The sequence below is a fragment of the Bos indicus x Bos taurus genome, chromosome 25, assembly GCF_003369695.1.
Source record: "Bos indicus x Bos taurus breed Angus x Brahman F1 hybrid chromosome 25, Bos_hybrid_MaternalHap_v2.0, whole genome shotgun sequence".
NCBI classification, from domain to species: Eukaryota; Metazoa; Chordata; class Mammalia; order Artiodactyla; family Bovidae; genus Bos; species Bos indicus x Bos taurus.
In genome coordinates, this window is record NC_040100.1 from 734065 (window position 1) to 755080 (window position 21016).

General features: G+C 65.0%; 1 protein-coding gene across 3 annotated transcripts in view; it reads right to left on the bottom strand.

Annotated features, from left to right (window-relative positions):
• Positions 1–21016, bottom strand: part of ADAP1 (ArfGAP with dual PH domains 1) — a 35153-nt gene that overhangs the window by 1903 nt on the left and 12234 nt on the right. For 2 of the 3 annotated variants that reach the window (XM_027526672.1, XM_027526674.1), the window contains exons 2-10: positions 16750–16880; positions 10157–10248; positions 8152–8234; positions 3663–3775; positions 3018–3164; positions 1123–1206; positions 798–860; positions 412–483; positions 4–232 (exon numbers count right to left, since the gene is read on the bottom strand). In XM_027526672.1, the coding sequence (XP_027382473.1) occupies positions 4–232; positions 412–483; positions 798–860; positions 1123–1206; positions 3018–3164; positions 3663–3775; positions 8152–8234; positions 10157–10248; positions 16750–16880 (1014 nt within the window). The remainder of the gene's footprint in view (positions 1–3; positions 233–411; positions 484–797; positions 861–1122; positions 1207–3017; positions 3165–3662; positions 3776–8151; positions 8235–10156; positions 10249–16749; positions 16881–21016) is intronic. The other variant, XM_027526675.1, reaches the window with a different exon arrangement.

A 21016-nucleotide genomic window follows, 5' to 3' on the forward strand; every position in this document is an offset into this window, starting at 1 on the left:
CACCTGCGTACTCCTGGGGCAGCATGGGCCTGTCCACCACCTTCCGGAGCGCCTCCATCCACGCCCGCTGCTCCGACTCCGTCTCGCAGGCCAGCAGAAACCGGCGCTCTGGCGTGACAATGGTGATCCCGTGTGGCCAGTGGTGGCCCTGGGTGGATGGTGGGAGCCCGTCCAGCACCGTGTAGCCGCTCTCTCTGCTGCCGATGAAGACTTCCCCGCGGGCGAAGGCGTCCTGGGGGGGCACCGGGGTGCTGCACGGGGCGGCTGCTCCTGCCTGAGTCACTCAGCTGCGTGCAGCCCCCAGCCCGGCCCGCCCCCTAGCTCACCCAGCAGACCACCTGAGCCCGCCTGCCTTGCGGTGGTGGGAGGGCACAGCCACACCTCAGGGGCCTGGGGCGCGTCCGGCCTTACCAGCGGGTCCTTGAAGTACATGAGCCTGCGGTCGTCCATGGTAAACCAGCGCTTGCGGAAGCCTTCTGTCTGCTGGGGGGCGAGGGCACAGGTCGGCCCGAGGCCGCGCCTCCCCCGGTGCGCCACCTGGTCCTGGAGTCTGGACCCCATGCCTGCCCGCCCCGCCCCGCAGCGGGGACCCCGGGTGCACAGGGGCGTAAGGCAGGGCTCGCAGCCGACCAGACCGGACCCAACGCCCCAGGAGCGCGGTCAGTGGAGCCCACGCTCACAAAACACACGGTGGGGTTGCCGGCACTTAGCCCCCACTGTGTTCCGCCCAGCCCTGGGTGACAAGGATGGGGCCTCGCTGTGAGGCCCAGGCGTCCAGGGCGCTGGGTCAGACCCACCTTGGGCCCCGTCTTCTCCATGTAGCCCTCCTGAAGGTAGTTCCTGGACAGCTTCGGCACCAGCTGGGGCAGAACCACGTGGTGTGGGCCTGGGGGCCTCCCCGCCTGCCCACTCACCCCGCCCCGCACCCCCCCCCCCGCCTTCCTTCCCCCTCCACACTGACGCTGAGACCCCCCGGAACAAAACCCCGTGGTCTCCAGGGACTTCAGGCCACTTGGCGGCCAGGGTCTCTGGGGGCAGCGTGGCCCTCGGTCAGCCCCTAGCCGCCCGTCCCGGCCGAGGGCACACGTCCCGCCCGGGGTCACAGGGAGCACGGCCACTCACGTCGGCGTTGCTGGCGCCCGGGAAGGCCACCTGCAGGTAGTGGAAGCGGGCGGCGCGCAGCGCGTTGAACCAGTCCACCATCTCCTGGGGGCAGAGGCGGGGTGAGGGCCGCGCCAGGGCCGCCACGTCCCCCAGCCCCGCCCGCCTGCGGCCCTCGGGCCAGCGTGGGTGCCCACGGACGGCCTCCGAAGCAGGCCTGGGCGGTGGGCTGCGGCCGGGCTGCCCCTCAGCCCCGCTGCTCCGGGCCTTTCCTCAGACGCGGCTGTTTTTATGACCGGACGTTGGCCCAAGGAGGCGCGTCTGTTATGGACCCACGCACAGCCTGCTCTCACCAGCTGCACCAGTGTTCTTAGGTCAGTCTCCCAAGGCACTTGAGATAAAAGAAACAGTGGGACCTAATCAAACTCCAAAGGAAACTGAACAAAATGAAGAGACAGCCCGCAGGCGGGGAGGAAATGTCTGAACAAGGCAACCGATGAGGGCTTAGTTCCCCAACATCTACAGACAGCTCATATAACTCAGTGACAGAAAAACAGCCCAGTCAAAAAACGGGCAGAAGACCCAGACAGACATTTCTCTAAAGAAAACGTACAGGTGGCCAAGAGGCACATGGAAAGATGGTCAGCGTCACCAGTGATCAGAGAAACGCACGTCAAAACTGGAGCGGGGCGCCGCCTCGCACAGTCAGGACGGCCGACGCTGGGCAGTTACAGGTAACCTGCTGCAGAGGCTGGGGCGGGGGGCTCCATCACCCATGTGGGCGTAAACTGGACATGTGGACAGCAGTGTGGAAGGGCCTCAAAAACATACGAGCCTGCTCCTGGGAGCAGAGAGGAAACCGACTCAGACAGACTCGTCTGGAGACACACAGGCAGCCTGTGTGTCCACGGGCAGATGAGTGGGTGAAGATTTGTACACACACGATCAGCCGTTTTAGAACGAAATGAACGCCATCTCAGCAATATGGCTGCACCCAGAGAGTAACTAAGGAAAGACAAACACGTTCGAAGTCACTTAACACGTGGCATCTAAACACGGCAGAAACGAGCTTTCAGGAAACAGAGCCTCGCAGAGAACAGACCCGCGGTTGCCGAGGAGGGGGTGGGAAGGGTGAGCCGGCAGACGAGCCTGCAGGAACGTAAGGGCAGGTCTGTGCAGCTCAGGGAGCCTATCCTGCACCCGGTGACAGCCCGTAGCGGACGGGAACGTGAGAAACAGCTGTGCGTGACCGAGTCCGAAGACACCCACACTGTAAGGCAACTACAGTTCAGTAAAATTAAAAGACAAAAACATGAAACCCAGGATGGGCTAAAACAGGGAACCCAGGAACGAACTCGCGTGTTCACTGGTTTCTGGAACAGTATCAAGACCGGCCGTTGGGAGAAGACAGTCTTTTAAACCAACTGCTGGGAAAATGAATGTCCACACGCCAGAGAATGAGGCTGGACCCTTACTCAACCACAGACGAATCAAGGACTGAGACGTGAGTCCCCGACAGTAAAGTTTACAAGAACACGGGGCCACGGCACGACTCGGCAGCGACTTCCTGACTATGACCCCAAAGGCACACGCGGCTGAAGGGAAACGTGGTTATTTTAAAATACTGAGCGTCAAGACTGTGTGCTTGTACAATCCACACAACGGCAGGGCGCATGGAGATCATGCCAGAGAGACACACGGAGGCCAGGCCTGGGGGTCTGCTCGGAGGCCCAGCCTCGCCAGGTGGGGACGCAGATGCCCGCCCTGGGGCAGGGCTCCGCCAGCTGCCACCCCTCCTCTCCCTGGGGCTCCTAGGTCCCCTCTCCCACGGGGCCCAGCCAGCTCCCACGGCAGCCACGCTGGCGGTCCGGCGGCCGGACAGGCTCTCCTCGGCCACTGCTCAGCCGTGCGCCCACCTTCCCGTCCTCGTGGTAGACGAAGATGTTGCGAGTGCTGTTGTCCTTCAGGTAGGTGACCTGCAGGCCGTGCGGGTGGCCGATCTTGGCCGGCTGGAAAGTTGCGTTCAGGTGCTCGATCTTCATGACGGCCTTGGGCTCCTTGGCCTGGGGAGCAGGGCCAGGCCTCAGCATTAGGCAGGCATGGCGGGCTCTGCGTGCTGGCCCCACACTTGGGTGCCCTGTGGCTCTGAGCAAGTTACCTACACTTTCTGGGCTGGGCTTCCCAGGAGCTGCGAGGGTGGGCCCTGTGGTCCACCCCACGCTAGGCTGGGTGCCCCCTTCCTGCTCCCCACCCTGCCAGCCTGACCTCTCCCCTCTCCTTGTCGTGGGGCTGCAGATGCCCCGGTGCCATCGGGCAGGGCCGGCCAGCCCCTCCACACACTGCCCAGGGTCCCCCTGACGTGCCTGCAGGGTGCCAGTCCCCTGTCCCTCGAGGGCCTAGGAGTGCCCCCAGCATCACCCACACCAGAGGGAGTGGCTGTGACCAGCGGCGGGCGGAGGATCCCCACGGGGGCAGTGTTTCCCAGGAGAGTGTGGGGCAGCTGGCGGTGCGGCACCACAGTGCCAGGCCTAGGTGGGGGGCTGGCCCCTGAACCCACTCACATCACTCCTGTTGAAGTACTTCAGGGCCCCCTCACGCTCCGTCAGCACGAACTTCCGGCTTAGGAACTGCCCGTTGTCCCGGCCGCGTTTCCAGAGAAAGCCTTCTCGGTAGCCTGGGGGGAGGGCATGGTTGGACAGCCGCCCCAACGAGGGGACCGGGTGTTCGTACTCCTGTCCGGGGGGCTCCCGAGTGTCTCTGGACCCTGGGCCGCCCTCTTCCTTTTGCTGGGTGGGCGGGAGGCACGTGGCGCCCACAGGTTCTGCGGGCCTGGGCCTGGCGGTGGCCAAACACCCAGACGCGAGAGCACCACGGGCCCAGAGAGACGGGGCGGGGTGAGAGGCGAGTTCGGACACACGACGCCACGACGGCCTCGGCCAAGACCCGGGGAGCCGGCCCTGACCTCCAGGCCCGGGCTCTGTCATGTGGCTCTGAGGTACAGACTGCGGTCAGGGCCACAGCGGCCGGCGGGGGAGACGGACAACAGGGGCTGCGTCCGCCCCGACCCCTCTTGCCCTTTCTTTCCCCTTTGCCTGTTCTGGGCCCCAGGTGAGCGTCACAGGTCAGAGCTGGGCCCCCGTGTGGGTGTCTCAGGTCACGGCCCCCATGTGAGCGTCACAGGTCAGAACTGGGCCCCCATGTGAGTGTCACAGGTCAGGGCCCCCAGCTGGCCCTCTGAGCCGGCCGTGCCCGGTGCTGCCCTCTGCTGGCCATGACCGCAGGCTGCAGCTGTCCCAGTCGGGACACTGTGGCGAGGTGCTGACCCCGGAGCCTCCAGCTCCCTGCCCGCCGCCCGCCCTGGACACCACGGACACGGGGCGTTTCTCTGCGCTCCAGACATCTATAAAAAGGCGGCCTCCTGGCATCGGGGCCGCTGGCCCTCTCAGTCCGCAGTGCGACAGGCCAGGTGGGGCCCCCGCCCACCCCCCACGACTCGGAGAGCCCCTGCCGCCTTGGAGCCTGGGACAGGCCCAGCCCCGTGCCCTGCACACAGCACCGGTGCCCCGTGTGTGCTGGAGGACAGGGCCACCACCACGCCCCCAGCTCAAGCCTGGCACGTGTGCTGACTAAACGAGCGCTCCGCCAGGGCGAGGCTCCCCCTTGCCGGCCTCCCCGACCCTGAGTCAGCTACAGAGAGCAGCACCCGAGGAACAGCTCTTCTGCGAGGATGGTCCCAGCCAGCACCCTGTCCACACGAGACACGGCCAGCCAAACACGCACTCAGCGGTCTCGTGGCCCCACACGGGTCTCCAGGACCGTCCTGTGGTCACCCCTCTGCCGAGGATGCGGCTGAGGCCGGCAGGAGTCCTGTCCGAGGCCGCTGGCCAGCGAGCGTGCAGCTGCTGGCCAGGCCCACCAGGGGGCAGCAGCACCTCGGCCGGCCTGGGCTGGGGCATCCCTGCTGTGGCCCCGATGGAGCTCCAGCCGGTCACCCCAACCCCGCTGACCCGCCGCGGCCAGCCCAACGGGACGGGCCCCCAGGCCCAGCAGCGAGCCGCCAGGAGGCCTGGGTTTGGGTATGTGGTGTGGCCGCGGTGTTTCCGGGTGGGCACTCGCCAGCCTCCGATGCCCCCGGGTCATGGGTGGCTCTCAGGCCACAGTTTGAAGCCCGCGGCCAAGCCACGCTCTCTCTGCACCCCTGCCCCGTGACGCAGGACGCAGCAGCCCAGGCCCTGCCACGGGCACCGCCACCCAGCACGCCCTGGGCTCCAAGCCGGGCCCCCGGCCACCCGCCCACCAGTAGGCCCAGCCCAGGGGCCCCGAGCATCACCCACTCACAGCCCACACTAGGGCCCCGGCTGCGTGCGGCATGACCGTCTGCTCCCAAAAAGCTGGCCAGTGCCAGGGCAGAGGCCACAGGGTTCACTCAGCATTTACTGAGTGCCAGCTGCGTGCCCCACGCAGGCTGCCCCCCGCTCAGCAGCCACCTCTGCTCAGCAAGCCCTGCGCGGAGCAGCCAGGATGCGGGCAGGGGCTCTGGGCTCCAGTGCTGCCCACCCCAGGGATGACACACGGGAGCCAGCTCCCCGGCTGACCGTCCCCCGAGGGGACAAGCACTGTGCAGCCTCTCGTCGAGCTCAACACACACGTCCCCGCGGCCCTGGGGCCTCGGTCTCCGAGGGGCTGGACCTGTGACTCCGGGCATGCTGTGACAGGCGGCCCTCGGGACAACAGGGGCCCTGTTGCCTGTGAAAGGCGGCCTTTGAGGCTCGGTGCAGGCGGGGACGGTCTGGGGACAGAGCCAGGAGCAGCCGGGACCTGGGGTCAGCCGGCCGAGGGGCCTGTGGGCAGCGGGAGGCACGGCCTGGCCCAGGCACCCCGTATCTCTGCCACATCATCTCAGGGCAAGTGCCTCCCACGCCCGGACCTTGGCCAAGGCCAGCATGGGGGCACCTACTGCCTCGCCTGCCGCCACAGCAGAGCCGTCGAGCCGGGCTGGCGCCTGCGGTCCTGCCCACGGCCGCGGCCTCATGCTGGGCTCCCTGCCTGACGGGGGCACGTCAGCGTCCCAGGGAATGCCAACCGTGACCCGGGAAGTCACCCCTGTGCCTCTGTCCTCACGGGCACCTTGTCCATGGTGGCTTCTGGGCGGGATGATGCCCACCCCGCCTCGCGCTCGGGTCCCTGGATCCTGGAACATGCAGCATCCACCCGCTGCAGACCCCACACACTGCCCACGCAGCTGCTCAGGTTGCCTGGCTCAGCCCGTGTGCCCTCCCTCCGGGCCGCGGGCCCCCTTCCCGGTGGCCATGGGTGTGTCGGCCCCCCGTGCGTGGGAGAGGCCCCCGGGAACCCCGGCGCTCCTCGCAGGGGGCTGCACCTTGAGGAAGACAACCGGCCGGGGCAGCTGCTCCACCACTCTGGACTGCAGGGAGGCGAGGGCTGGGGAGAGACGGGGGCACGGGGAGGTGTGGGTGGGGGCCAGGGGGCAGGACACTGGGGGCTTCGGGCCTAGCCCCCTCCATGCGGCACAGTGCGGGCAGGGCTCCAGTCTCAGGGTCTCCGGCCAGCCAGGTGGGCAGCTGTGGGGAGCCGTGCCCTGGGTGTCCTTAGCCACCACTCTCTCCCCGGGAGACCTGGGGAGGCAGGCTGGGAAAGGGAAGCCCCACCGTGACCACAAGACAGGCTACTCAGGGCCACACTCAGGGCAGTGCTGGGCACCTCCCCACAGTACCCTGAGGGGGCTTTGCCCCAAGGGGGCTTGCAGAGGGCTCCCATGGGGTCCTGCACACGCGGGACACTTCTGAGAATCTCAGGGCACCCAGAGCTCCACTGGGCGAGGGGGCTGGGGGACCACAGGCTTGGATTCTCAGGGCTCGAGGCGGTGGCATTTACACTCTGGGGGGTGCTGGCTTTGAAGAAAAGAGAAGAAAGCCTGGCCAGGGCTCACTGCCCTGAGCCCGGGGGCAGAGACGCAGCCAAGGCCAGGGCCTCCCTACTCGGGGCCGAGTGCTCGGAGAAAAGGGGGTGGCCTCCCGCAGAGGAGCTGATGCCTGGTGGGAGCTGTCCCCCACGAGGCCCACACCGTGCCCAGCGCGCCTCCTGGCAGCCGGGGGAAGTGGGAGGCGAGGGTGTTCCCAGCCCAGGCGGGAAGTCTGGAGCTGCCGCAGGGAAGCCTCCTCTGGGGGGCTGCTGCCACCCGAGGCGGAACCAGGGGAAACGGGCCGCGTCCTCAGGGCACTGACCGCTGACTGAGCCCTGGGGTCAGGCTGGGCCTGGAGCCAGCGCCACTGCGAGCCCACCCTCCTGTCTGCCTGACGCCCACTGGGCTAGACCCTCACAGCCAGAGGTCCTGATGCAGGAACAGACGACACCCTGCCTCTGCCTCTGAACCGAGGCCACACGCCACACATTCCAGACCCCTGAGGGGTTTGTACCTGGGAGACGGGAGACGGGCTGTGGGGTGAGCGTCCCGGGGCCTCAGGCAGGACGAGTGTGAGTCCTGGGGCTGAACAGGGAGCTGCGCCCACGAGCTCGAGGCTCTCGGGCAGCTGAGTCAAGGCCACAAGCCAGTCCTGCAAGGGCCTGCCAGGCAGGAGCGGGGCGCACACAGAGCCCCTCGGCCGACAGACTGTGCAGGGGCCGGGCAGGAGCGGGGCGCACACAGAGCCCCTCGCCCGACAGACTGTGTGGGGGCCGGGCCCCCGTCAAAGCAGCAGAAGCCCCTGTGCTGACCAAGCCCCCGGGGCCTGGCCCACCCTCTCCAGGCCCACCTGGGCCCCAGGCCTGTCCACACCCCTGCGGACAGCCCCACCCGCCCTGCGGGGGCACAGGCACAGCCCCCAGAGGGCCCTGGGCAGCCCCACCCTCAGGCAGGTTCAGGGCGGAGCTGTGAGCAGCTGTAGGGCCCTTGCGGCCAGGTCAGCCAGCCGGTGTTGAGGGCCGGTGGACGGACACAGGCCCAGACACTGAAGCGGCCGCCCAGGTTCCTTGGGGCCCTGCTCCAGCTCTGGGGGGCAGGGGCGGACGCCCAGCTGCGGGCAGCCTCACCTGCAGAGTAGGGCTCCTGCCGCTCGGGGTGGGCGAACTCCTGCCGCTCATACTTGGCCCGGATCCACTGCTCCCGCAGGAGTCTGAGAAGAGAGGGCACGTGCTGGGCGACACTGGCCAGAGCTGCCCAGGTGAACTTCTGACAAGCAGGCGGGCCAGGCTCACCCACTGAGGGGGGCACCCCAGGCCACGGCTGCCAGGAGCAGGGGTCCCAGCCCGCCCCACTCACATGGGAAGCAGGAGGGGCCAGCTTCCAACAGAGGCCAAACGGGGTGCTGGCCTGACCTCCCCCAAACCCGAGGTCAGGCACCAGGGACACGGGAAGGGAGCTGGGTCCCCAGCCGCTCTGGGTCACGGGCCTGCTGCTACAACTGACCGCCTCCCTGGGACCTGATCCTCCCTTTCCCCAGACGGCAGGGGGAGGGGAGGGCCCCGGGTCCAGAGACCCCACTCAGGCCAGACTCTGGCCTCCTGACTCACCACCTATTTCATCCCAACGGCACCCCAGAGCCTTTGCCTGTGGGAGGCTGCTGCAGCCCCTCCACTAAGTGGATATAGCTGGAGGTGCACTCCACACCAAACACGGGCATTCACACGCCCCGTGCACCCCTGCACGGCACTCCACAGGGCACATGGGCATCCACACTCCCTCCACTGCTGCGTGGCCTCCATGGTGAGCTCAGCTGTCAGCCCCCATACCCTCCTGGTCTCATGGCTGCCTGGTCAGGTTCCCTTGTTGATACCAGCCCAGTGAGGGGCCTCTCCCAGGACCCCATCCCTCCCGGCAGACCCAAGCACCTGAGTCTGGGGAATGCAGTGGGCTCGGCTCCTGTGAGCCTGCACCCAGTAGAGGTTTCCCGAAAGTGGGGCCCACTGGGATTCAGAGCACCCTCCCACTGGGGCCGCCAGGTCAGCCGAGAGGCCTTGACCACACGGCCCTGCCGAGGCACCTTGCAGGGACCAGGCCCGTGGGAGTCTGTCCATGGCGCCAGCTCAGTGGGGACGCAGCCATGCGTGCAGGTGGGCTGACCGCAGGAGAGCTGCTGACCTGCAGATTCACAGCCGGACAGAGCGGCCGGGTTGGGGGCGCCAGGAGGGGCGGGGCCGAGCAAGGGGCCCTGCCCACGAGGGCTTGAAGGGCTGGACACGGTGTGCAGAGTGGGGTCAGCCCCCGGCTCCCCACCTGTCAAGCGGGGTCTGAACTGGTGGGGCTGAACACCCGCCTCAGGTGGGTCACCGCTCCCAAGCCCGCTGTGGCAGCCAGCAGCCCCTCATCTTCCAGCCCTCATCGCGCAGAGCTAGGAACACACGAGCCCTGCATGCAGCCCGGGTCCCGGTGTCGCGGGCAGGGTCCCCGGGGTGTGGGGTTCACCAAGTGAGTCGGGGCGACAGCACTGAGCACCAAGGAGGAGGTGCCGCCCAGGGGTGGGGCCGGACGCGGGGGCCTGGGCTGAGGGCAGGCTGCGGCCCTGCCGTCCATCCCAAGAGAGGGACAGCCCAGGAGGAGCCTCGTCACAGGGCCTTCCTCTCCAAGCTGGTGCAGAGCCCGACATGGGGGCCTCCCCCAGGGGCTGGGGTCCCAACCTCACCCCAAGCACCTCCCCTGACCTCCGGAACCTTTCTGAACCCAGTGGAGCCCAGGAGTGCCCACGGGGTGGGCAGACAGGGAACCTGAGGCTCAGAGAGGTTGGTGACTAGGATCGTGTGGGGTCATACCCCTGACCCTCCCCGTGTCCATGTCCTGGGCACCAAGCCAGGTGGGCCGCATGCAGGAGCGGCCGCCCAGCAAGCCCTCCAGACGGCCGGGGGCGCCACAAGGATCCCTGGACCCAGGCTGAGGTTCCCGCAGGGACCTGTACCGCCCGGGAGCCCAGGCCAGCTGTCCCCACCCTGCCCGCCACCGTCACCACACCAGGAACCAAAATGAAGCGGGAGGCACCTGGATAGGGCTCCCGGACACGGGCTGGCGCAGAGCAGCGGCGCGGACGGGCCCCTGTGTACTCACGGGCAGTCGGAGGCCGAGGGCCGGTAGTAGAAGGGGGGCACTCTGGACTCGAACGTGGCTCTGGCGATGGCGTTCCCACGGGAGGCCATGAACTGCAAGAGAGACGGTGTCAGGCCCCGAGCCACAGCTGACCTGGGGCAGGGGGGCTGGCCACGGGGTGGGGGAGCTGGGCACTGCCCTTCCCCGCGGGCGGTGGGGCCCCGGCCCCCCAGAAAGGGCCCCTCAGGTGGGAGGCCCCGCCCCCGCCCCACATCTGATCCCACGGGTCCCGGGGCACAGAGGCCAGACCGGCCCGGAAGCCCACGTCCTGTGAGGCGGCCAGGCTGCAGAGACCAGGCAGGGCACTGCAAGTAGAGAACGAGCCTGCGGGACACAGACAGGGTGCCCTGTGGGGTGGGGGCGACGGGGGTCTTTGGAGCAGCCGGTGTGCGGGGAGTCTGGGCACGGAAATAGCACGAGCGAAGGCCCTGAGGTGGAGTGAGCTGGGTGAGCCGGAGGGGAAGCCCTTGGTGTTGGTGCGGGGGGCTTCCCGCAGGGCCTCAAGGGCCAGGGGTGGCACAGGTCCCCGGGGCTCCAAGCCCACCCTCTCAGTCAGGGCACCGAGGACCGTCCGGCCGAGGGTGCACAGGATGACCGGCAAGAGCCACAAAACGATGAGACCCTTCAGCGAAGGCTAGGACCAACGTGGGGTCCTCAAAGCAGAGGCTTCTCCGCACAGAGCACCCGCCTGGTCCAAGGCCAGCTGAGGACAGCAGCCGGACGTCATCGCTGAGGGCCAGCGGGGTGAGGGCCCTCAGGCTTCACAGAGAAGCCTCCGAGCGCCCCCGGGAGCAGAGCAGACGCTGAACAGACACGCCAGCTCTGGGTGAGGGAGACAGAAAGCACGCCGTCTCCTTATGTTGATCTACTTTTAGCAATTCTCAAAAAAGAAAACCAGGAATAGAATTTTCAAGAGCTAGAATGATTCTAAAGTTCACTTTAAAGCTAACAAGCAGAAGAAAATTGTGAGAAGGAAGACGCTTCCTAGCAGATATTAAAGCCTATTATAAAGCTACCGAGTCAAACCGTGCCAAGAAGAAAACCTCACAGGTCCAGAAGCACATCCAACGGGATCTAATGTCCAGTATCAACAGGTTTAGCAGGACGAGCTGGTACACAGAAGTGGTAACGTCTCAGATCGATGGGGGTTGATAACCAATGAGAAACTGGAAACCGTTGGAGAAGAGGGGGTATGCCTTTCAGCAAAACAAAACTCCAACTTTATGAGAGGCTGAATTTCCAAAGTTAAGCAATCAAAATAGTAGACGAAGGGAATTCCCTGGCAGTCCAGCTTCCAGTGGAGGGGGCAGTTTGATCCCTAGTTGGGGAACTAAGACCCTGTAGACCACGCGGAACAGCTAAAAAAGATGGATGAAAATCACAGGGTGATTAAAACACGACTCAAGGAAAATATGGAAGGAAATCTTCAGGATTTGGGGTTGGGAATGGTTTCTTAGTGTGCCAAGTCGCTCTCACGTCCAACTCTGTGCGACCCCGTGGACCATACAGTCCGTGGAATTCTCCAAGCCAAAATACTGGCGTGGGTAGCCTTTCCCTTCTCCAGGGCATCGTCCCAACCCAGGGATCGAGCCCAGGTCTCCTGCATCGCAGGCGATTCTTTACCAGCTGAGCCGCCAGGGAAGCCCTTAGGTTTCTCTCAGGCTTCTTAAAGCTATCAGATAAGCCCAAGGTTTCTTAGAGGCGACAGCAAAACCACAAGGAACAAAAAAAAAATCAACAGAACTTCACCGGAACTTAAGACTCCTGTGCTTCTAAGGACCCCATCAGGAAAGGGAAAAGGGGTATGAGCCTTAAAAACACGAGGCTCCTGAGAAGCAGCCGTCCCAGGTCCTGAGACAGCCGAGGGCCGCGTTGCTGTGGAATGTCCCGGACGGGCGAATCCAGACAGGAGAGCCGCCCTGGGGTCTCAGGAAGGGGCTCCCCGAGCTGAGGACGACAGATGTGCTGGCAGCTGGAGGCGACGGCTGAACTGGATTGTGGGTGTGCTTTATCTGCTTTTCGCAGCTGGGAGGCTGACGTACAGAGCTGGTTTCAGGCGTGAGACCTGGTGTTCTTGTTCGGGTCGTGGGACGCCGGTTACGGGGCTGGGGACCGTGCGCTGCCGTTCAGCCCGTGACTTATCTGGCCTAGGGTGGAATCGGCGCCTCAGTCTCCTGTTCCCCCAGCCCTTCCCTCCGGCAACCACCTGCCTGTCCCCGTGCCTGTCAGTCTGAGTCTTTTTCAGATTCCGCAGGGGAGTGAGATCAGACTCGTCTTCCCGTGTCTGACAGGTTTCTCTTAGCGTAAGACCCTCCAGGCCCACCCCTGTTGTTGCAGATTGTAAAATGCCACTCTTCTGGCTTAGGAATATTCCGTGGTATAAATACACATCTTCCTTATCAAGTCACCTGTAGACGCTCCCACATCTTGGCTATTATAATTCATGCTGCAGGGAACACGTGAGTACATATATCCTTTTGATTAAAAATGTTCTAGTGGGATTGTACCCACCAGGCTGCTCTGTCCATGGAATTCTCCAGCCACAGTGGAGTGGGCAGCCGTTCCCTTCTGCAGGGAATCTTCCCGACCCAGGAATGCAGCGCTGTGGGTGTGTTCTTTGCCGCCTGAGCCACCAGGGGAGCCCTCATCCTGGTGGGGCTGCTGGATCACAAGGTAGGTGGGTGTCTTTTTCATTTTCTGAGGAAACTCCACGCCGTTCTCCACAGCGGCTGCACCAGTTCACATTCCCACCAGCAGTGCAGAAGGCGCTCTTTTCTCCACATTTGTTATTTATAGAATCTTTTTTTCTTGGCCACATGGCACGTGGGATCTCAGTAGTTCCCCTACCGGGGATGGAACCCATGGCCCCAGCCCTGGAAGCGTGGGGTCTTAACCGCTGGGCCGCCAGGCGAGCCCCCGTTATCCGCAGACTCTTAACAAAGGCCACTCCTGGCACCGTGACGGGGCGCCTCGGCACAGTCTGGATCAGCGTTTCTTTTTTTTGTTTTGATTTTTGGATCAGCGTTTCTACGCTGGCGCTGAGCGTCTTTTCACGCACCTGGTGACGAGCCGTGTGTCCTTAGAGACGCGTCTGTCCAGGTCCTCCGCCCGTTTCTAACTGGACACTTTCTGTTTTTTCTTTTTGATACTGAGTTGTATGAGTTCCCTGTACATTTTGTGCAATAGCCCTTAACACATGCATCATCTACAAACATCGCTACCATTCAGTAGGTGGGCTTTTCACTTTGTTGATAGTTTTCTTTTTGTGCAAAAGCGTTTTCATTTGCTGCGGTCCCATGTGTTTATCTTTGCTCTTGTAGCCTGCCTGAGGAGGCAGACCCAGAACGATATTGCTGAGACTGACGGCCAAGAGCTTGTGAACGGTTTGGGCTGTATGGTTTGGGGTCTTTTTGACTCACTTTTTGTACACGGTGTGACCCGCGGTGTGGGCCGCCCAGCTCTCCCAGCAGCTTTCACAGAAGAGACTCTCCTTTCCCCACTGCACGTTCCTGCCTCCGGATTATTCACTTTTTAAAAACTCACTTTACTGAAGTCCAGGTGATCTACAGCACTGCACTGCTTTCTGACGCAGCGTTAAGGCACAGACCTGCCTGCATCTGTACTCTCCCGTTGAGCAGAGCCCCCGAGCGGCACGGCAGGACGGTGCTTAACACTCTGCGGCACTAGAGTGCACGTGCCGACCCCAGACCCCCACCCCTTCCCCAGCCCACTCCCTCCTGGCAGCCACAGCCTGTCCTCCACGCCCATGAGCTCCTCTCGGTTTCATAGAGATTCATTTGTGCCGTATTGTAGATTCCGCCTCTAAGTGGTATCATACAGCATTCGTCTTTGTCTGACTTACTTTGCTTGGTAGGATAACCTCTAGGTTCGTCGATGTAGCTGTCAGTGCGTTCTTTTATTCTATTTTAGGGCCAAGTAATATTCCAGCATATATATGTCCCACCATGCTCACTTTAAAATGGATTTTATATGCATCGCCCCTCAATGATTTAAAAAATTATAGATAGCTCCTTAAAAATATAAACCATACTTTTTCATTTTAAAAATACCATTTCAACATGAAAGTTAAAACACAACCCACAGAATGAGAAGAATTACTTGCAAACACTAAATCTGTTCGCAGGGTTTTGTGTCCAGAATCTAAAGCGCTTAGTGATCACATCTCCTGACTCGGTAATCAAAAGACAATCTGTTTTTAAAGTGGGCAAAGGATCTGAATGAACATTGCTCCAAAGAAGATGCACAGATGGCCAGGAAGCACATGAGCAGCGCTCAGCATCACTGATCCCCAGGGAGGTGGGGCCGACACCGCGAGGAGATGCCCGCACGCCCGAGGAGGGCTGAGGCCAGACCGAGCCGCGGAGGGGCTGCAGTCCTCGTGTGCTGCCGGCGGGCTGGGGCGCTGTGGTGGGCAGAGCCCGCCGACCCTCGGACGTCAGGCGGTCACCCCGAGGCCTGGCAGTGCCACGCCCTCCCAGAGAGCTGAGGGCACAGACCCACCGTGAACCCTGCTGCTCAGAAGGCCTGGGAAAACAAGACGAGCCAGGCGTGCAGCTGGTGAGGGGCGGACAAGCTGTGGCCCCCACGCGACCGCGTGACCTCGCGGTGACGAGAAGTCAAGTGCTGACGCCCCGACAGCAGGGATGAGTCTAGAAATCAATGCTCAGCGAGAAGAGGGAGGGGGCCTGGAACCACACGGTGAAGCCACCGACACGAAGCACCCAGAGCAGACAGGCCCGCCGCGGGGAGGCAGGGCCCCTCTCTCGGCGGGCCCGGGACGGGGGCCGGCAGGGGCCCCAGTGGGTGCGGGCTCATTTGAGGATATGAAAACCTTCTCAAATTAGATCATGGCGGTGGTCACACAGCCCTGAGAATTCACGAAAGCCACCAAACCGTAGACTAGAAGGGCGAGGGGCGCAGTGTGTGAGCAGCAAAGATCAGGCTGCTCCGAGTAAAAATAACTGAGGGCAACGCAGGCCTATCTCGGTGTGCAGTAAACCCTGAAACCACAAAGGCGAGGCTGATAAACTTGATCAAAATCCGAAAGTTTCCACCGTGAAAACCACCACGAGCAAAGTCAGGACAACCTGCGAGAAACGTCTTCACTGTCTCTGAGGGCCGCGAACCCGCCTCTGTGAAACCCCGACAAAGGAAGCAGCCCACGCCAGTGACAGCAGGGGACCAGCCCAGAGCCCGGAGGTCACACCTGGTTCTGCAACGGCCCCCAAGGTGGGGAAGGAAGGGCAGGGAAGGGCCTGCGGCGTGGCCAGGAGGGGAAGCCTGGCAGAATCCTGGAAGTTACAGTCAGAGCCTTCCGACTTCCCCTCCAGGAACGGAGGCCGCCTTGCTGCCCCGGTGGCCCAGGGGTTGTCTGGGAAGGACACCCCCGCAGCGAGCCTCGGCAGGGCTCCCCACTCCCAGAGCTGTGCACGCCCCCATGACCGGGTCCGGCCGCACGGTGGGTGTCACCGGCCTCACAAGGGGGAAGCACGCGGGCGGGGGCTCAGGCCCGGGACAGGGGTGGAGCGGAGGGCCGGGTTCCACCTGAAGTGATGGGAAAGCTCTAGAGCTGACGACGGGACAGCTCGGCTGAAGTGCACTTAAAAGAGCAGCTGTGCGGCGTGCGAGTCGTGTTTCAGTAAAGCTTCTTTAAAGCATGTGCTATAGAGAAATAAAGTTCAGGGAAAACCATGAAATGAGACGCACAGACCAGGGCCCTGGGCCCGGCTCTCCGCACCCTGGGCCTCCCGGGCCGGGCTGGCCCAGGACTCGGGGCGGGGGTCCAGCGCCCTGCAGGCCCAGCCCTGCCGGCCCCTCGAGGTCGCGACGGGAGCGGAGGAGCAGAGAGCAGAAGGGGCTGGAGCCCCTCATCCCGGACCCTGCTCGCTCCTCACCCCCAGCCCCGTGCGGCCCAGCCTCTCTGGGGCCTCCCTGCCCCTCCCTCCTCACGAGGTGCACGTGCTGCGGGCTTGTGTCAGTGCGGCCTCACCCTCCGGTCTGGCCCTGGGGTGGGGGTGCTGCCAGCCATGCGGTGTGTCCGTGTGCACCGGGCGGCCTGGCTAGGGTACCTGCGGACTCTGAGTTGGCACGGAGGCCGGGGTGGGCCCGGGACTCTGTGGGTGGACAGCAGGTGAAGGGCTTGACTTCTGTCACCTTCTGCAACTCTGTGTAAGTTACCCATGAAACCCTGACAACAAGGGCCTATGTGGGTTCCCAGGGCACCAGGCAGGTAGGGGCCTGCCCGGGCCAGGCTGCGGGCTGGGTCTGAGGGCGCCGTGGCTGCGGGCAGGTCCCCCAGGCAGCCGGCTGGGTCTGAGGCCGCCGTGACAGTAGGCAGGCCCGCCATGGCAGTGGGCAGGCCCCCCTGGCACCCAGCTGGGTCTGAGGCCGCCGTGGCAGCGGGCAGGCCCCCCCCGGCACCCAGCTGGGTCTGAGGCCACCATGGCAGCGGGCAGGCCCCCCTCAGCACCTGGCTGGGTCTGAGGCCGCCGTGGCAACGGGCACCCCCACCCCCGGCACCCGGCCGGCCTTACCTCCACTTGCACATCCTCCCAGGTGTCCAGGCGCACAGACTTGACCTTGCTGACATGGGGGATGTTCCGGTGAATCCCAGAGCAGCTCAGACAGATGAACACCCCCAGGGTGTATGAGGCCCAGTCAGGATCTGCAAGACAAGGCCAGACGTCAGGGGTGTCTCCCCGAGACTGGGCGCTGGACCACGGCCCACAGGCCTGCACGCCCACCCTCCTTCTTGGGCTTCATTTCCTCACTGGAGCGATGGGAGGAGGATGGGACACCAAGTTCACGGGGTCTGAGGGCCCCAAGCAGGGGTCCCGGCCACCCCCACAAAGGACCAGCCCCCCGTCGTCCCAGGAACCCCCCGTCACGCTAGCTCCCCTGAGGGCCTCAGGGGAGAGACTGGAAGCCGGGAGCCGGGGCTCCGCCCCAGACTCTCAGCGCAGGTGGCACACGGAACAGACAAGCTTTAGGAGGAAGACTGCTGTGTCTCCACGAGGGACCTCAACCTGGCCTCTGCAGACTCTCCACTGGGGGCTGGCGGGCTGGGGTACAGCCAAACCCTGACCCCTAATAAGGGCCTCTGGCCACTGACAGGGCAGTGGCTGTGGGAAGAGCCTCCTGCTGCAGCTGGGGACAGGCTGGCGGGGGGAGTGCCCGGCCCAAGGACAGGGTCTGGCTCTCTGAGGCCACCAGGAGCCCCGCCCTGGCCTCCCCCTGCACATCGGCGGGTCCCAAGCAGAGCCGGCGCGGGGGCGGCCTGGACCCGAGGCCTCAGCCAGCTCGGAAGGGCTGTGAGCAGGGCCCCATCCTCCCCACACCCGCTGTCCACCCCCAGCTTCCTGGCCGCTGCCCACATCCCCCGGCTGCACCTCTGACTGCAGGGCCCACAGACATCACGTCAGTTCTCTGGGTGGAACCCCAGGGGCTTCTCCAGCCGGAGGGTGGCGCCCCGGGCATGGCCCCTGGGCCACCAGGCCCCACTCAGCTGTGCCCCCCAGGCCTCTGTGACCACCCGCTGGTCCCCAACGGGCACTGAGAGGGGGCGTCAGGGACACGTCCCACCCCACGGCCCCCACCATGACCTGGGAAGGTGCTCTGGCGGCAAGAGCCTGCCCACGGACAGGACCAGGCTTCCGAGGTCCTGGGCCCCTCGGTGCATGGGGACCCCGGGACCAGACATGGCGGGCTTGGGGAGGGAGCAGAACGCCCGGCTCCTGGCTCTGAGCCTCCCGGGAGCAGTGGGAGGGGCACTGCGTGTCAGGGAGCCCCAGACACCCTGCAGAGCCGAGGCTCCTGGACAGCAGGGCCCTGCCGGTGACTGCTCTCCATAGGCTTGTGGGACCTCAGAGAACACCTATCTGCAGAAGCGCTCCCCGCGAGCGTCACCCAGCTGCCGCCAAGGACCCAGGAAAGCGCCTGCCCAGGGCCCTGAGCAGGCTGCACCCAGCGCCCGGCCCACCCTGCACGGCCACCGTGCCCCCCACCCTTCCAGGAGCACGCCCTCTGTGCCAAAGCACGGCCCCTGCAGGAAATGAGGAAGCTGTGATGGAGGCCAGCAGGCCCGCGGGCGAGGCGCACCGGGGCCCTCGTGGGGAGCCCACGTCCTCTGAGAAGGAACCCTCGTGCACCGGGACGGGGACGAGGTGGGGGCCTGGGCACAGGGCAGGGCGAGGGCCACAGCTCCCTCCTGGGCACCCGCCCTGGCCTCCCTCTGGGACCCGGCCCAGCAGAACTCACGGCCCTGCAGCTCCATCACACCCGCCCCAGAGCCTTTCGGGGTGACGGTGGCCACTTCTTCCACACGCAAAAGGGCTCCCTTTACCCTCTGACTATCACACCCAAGAAAGGTGTTGCTTGTGCGTCGACAGCCCCAGCCCCGTCCCAGCAGAGAAGCAGGAAGGTCGGGCCTGAAGGGCCGGCGGCTCCTGCGTCCTCCCGGATGGGCATCCAGTGGCCGGGCCTGGAGGAGCACCCGCAGGCGCGTTCCAGCCTCCCCCAGACTCTCACACCCGCTCGGGATGCAGAGCCAGTCGCTGGGATCCTGGGGTCCGCAGCCTCCTCACCCTCACTGGCCACGACTGGCCACGTTGCCAGGCTGCAGCCCCGCGGTCAAACCAGCTACAGAGGACGAGGGAACAAAGCCCAGGGAGCTGTAAGCAGGGCCTGAGGTCACACAGCAGTGGGCAGCTGGCCCAGGTCTCCCAGAAACACCTTCCTGCTTCAGAGCGGGCGGGTGCCGGGAGGCTACACTAGCTGGCGTCCACAGGGGCCCCTGCCCAGCGGCCAGGCTGCGAGGAAGCCTGTCCTCATCTCGGGAGCAGACGGCTCCTGCCTCCTCCTGCCTGGGCAGCACCGGGGCAGGGAGATGGTTTCGAGTAAGTTGGAGGCAGGGGCGTCTCGGCCGGCAGCCTCCACAATGCAGCCTGTGGAGCACACAGTCTGCCTGCGGGAGTGCCCCTCCGTGTGCCCCCACTTCTGGGCGAAGAGGCACCGGCCACCCCTGCCCTGGGGCCCGCAGCACGGGCACTCAAGTCAGCCGCTGGCCGGGTGCATGCCTGTCTGCCCTCTGCCCTGCAAAAGGCTTCAAATCCTCCAGGCAGCAGCAGGGCGTCCCTGGAGGGCCCGGGAAGGTGCTCCAATCAAGTGATTTAAAGAAGGGTTCAGACCTGGGGGGAGCATTCTGGGGGTGACTGAACAGCAGTCTAAGGCCTCAGGGGTCAGAAGAGTGACTGCCCCAGCCCTCCAAAGCCACAAGAACAGGAAGTGGGGCTGACGGGTGTGAGGCTATTCAGGGGAGCCGGCACCCTGCAGCCCCTCTGGGGATAACTGATGACCACTTCCGGTCCGTCTGGGCGTCTGTGCTTCAGCAGATCAGCAAGTCACTCGCCCTGCCCTTCCCTCCTCCTGGAAGCAGCTTCTCAGCACAGTCTCCTGGGGGGGCTCGATGCCCACCCTGCGGCCAAAAGCCCCAGGCGGGGGGCAGGGGCGGTTGGGGGAGGGGAGACCTTTGGCTCCCGGGGGCCATTTGTGCCCCCAGGGCCCCAGGTGGAGGGCACGGAGCAGGACAGCCAGTCAGGCGTCCCTACGCCAGCACCAGGAGAGGCGCGGGAGCTAGGGTGTGCGCGTCTGCAAGAGCCTCACCCTGAGCCCAGGGCCCCAGGGCGGAGGGCGCGGGGCGGGAGAGGGCCCCACGCTGGGCCCGGCTTTACTCTGGGGGGCACGCCCCGGCCCTGCCCCTCTGTGCACCCAGAACGTGGGGACCCCCTTCCCAACGGCCTGGACTCAGCCGCCAGGACCTCTGTCCCCAGCAGAGGCCGTGGGTCAGCAGCTCTGGCCAAGGGCACAGCCAGCGTTGGCGGAGCGCAGGGCCCCGTGGCAGAGGGGTCAGGGCTGCCCCACACTTCTCCGGGCTCCTGCATGAGGGTGACCAGACCCGTGGGCCAGGCAGACTCTGCCCCAGGCCGCCAGCTCTGCACCCGCCTCTCCTGCCCCCCAGCTGCCTCACCTGCCCTGCCTTCTCCTAGGACACTCCGCGTGACTCAGCTTCCTGGCTCTTCCAGGGCAGGTGAGACATGTCCTGGGGCTGAGGCGGGAGGAGCAGGTGTGCCCCTTGCTGAGCCCACTGGGGGGCCCGGCAAGGCTGCGGGCTGCAGCGGGGAGGGCTGAGCTCTGGGCAGAGGCCCAAGGGGCACCAAGGCGGGGGATGGGCGCTGGCCTCGGGGCCCAGTGCCCACGCCCATCGCAGGCGCCCCCTGCTGAGCTGCCCCCCACGCATCCAGCACCACTGGGGTGTCCACCCTCACCTCCCGCTGGAGCCCGAGCTCTGGGGGGTGGTGCTCCATCACTAAAGATGGCGCTGCACACAGCAGGCACTCAGTGCCTGTCTGTGGCCACACGTTCTCTCCTCCCTCCCAGTCCCCGGAGAGGCAAGCGCCCGGGCCTGGCATGGCCTCCCCGCCGGGCCCCACTGCCTTCTCTCTCGGATCGCTCCCAGCAGTGGCCAGACCCAGTGGTCAGAGCCCCTCTCGAGCCCGAGGGCCTCCTCGCCTCCCAGAAGCACCTCCACGTGCCCTCTGAGACCCTGGCCTCCCTGGCGCCGAGCCCAGCCCTCCTGGACCAGGCACCGCCGCGGGTCCCCTGCCCACAGTCCCCCGCAGGCTACGCACACCCCACCAGGGGCCCTCCAGCTTCTCATCTGGCCTCTTGGCTCTAAGATCTGAGCTCAACGCAGGCGGTGGTCACGCAACCAGGGAACGTTCTAAAGGCCGTGAATTCTCTTTC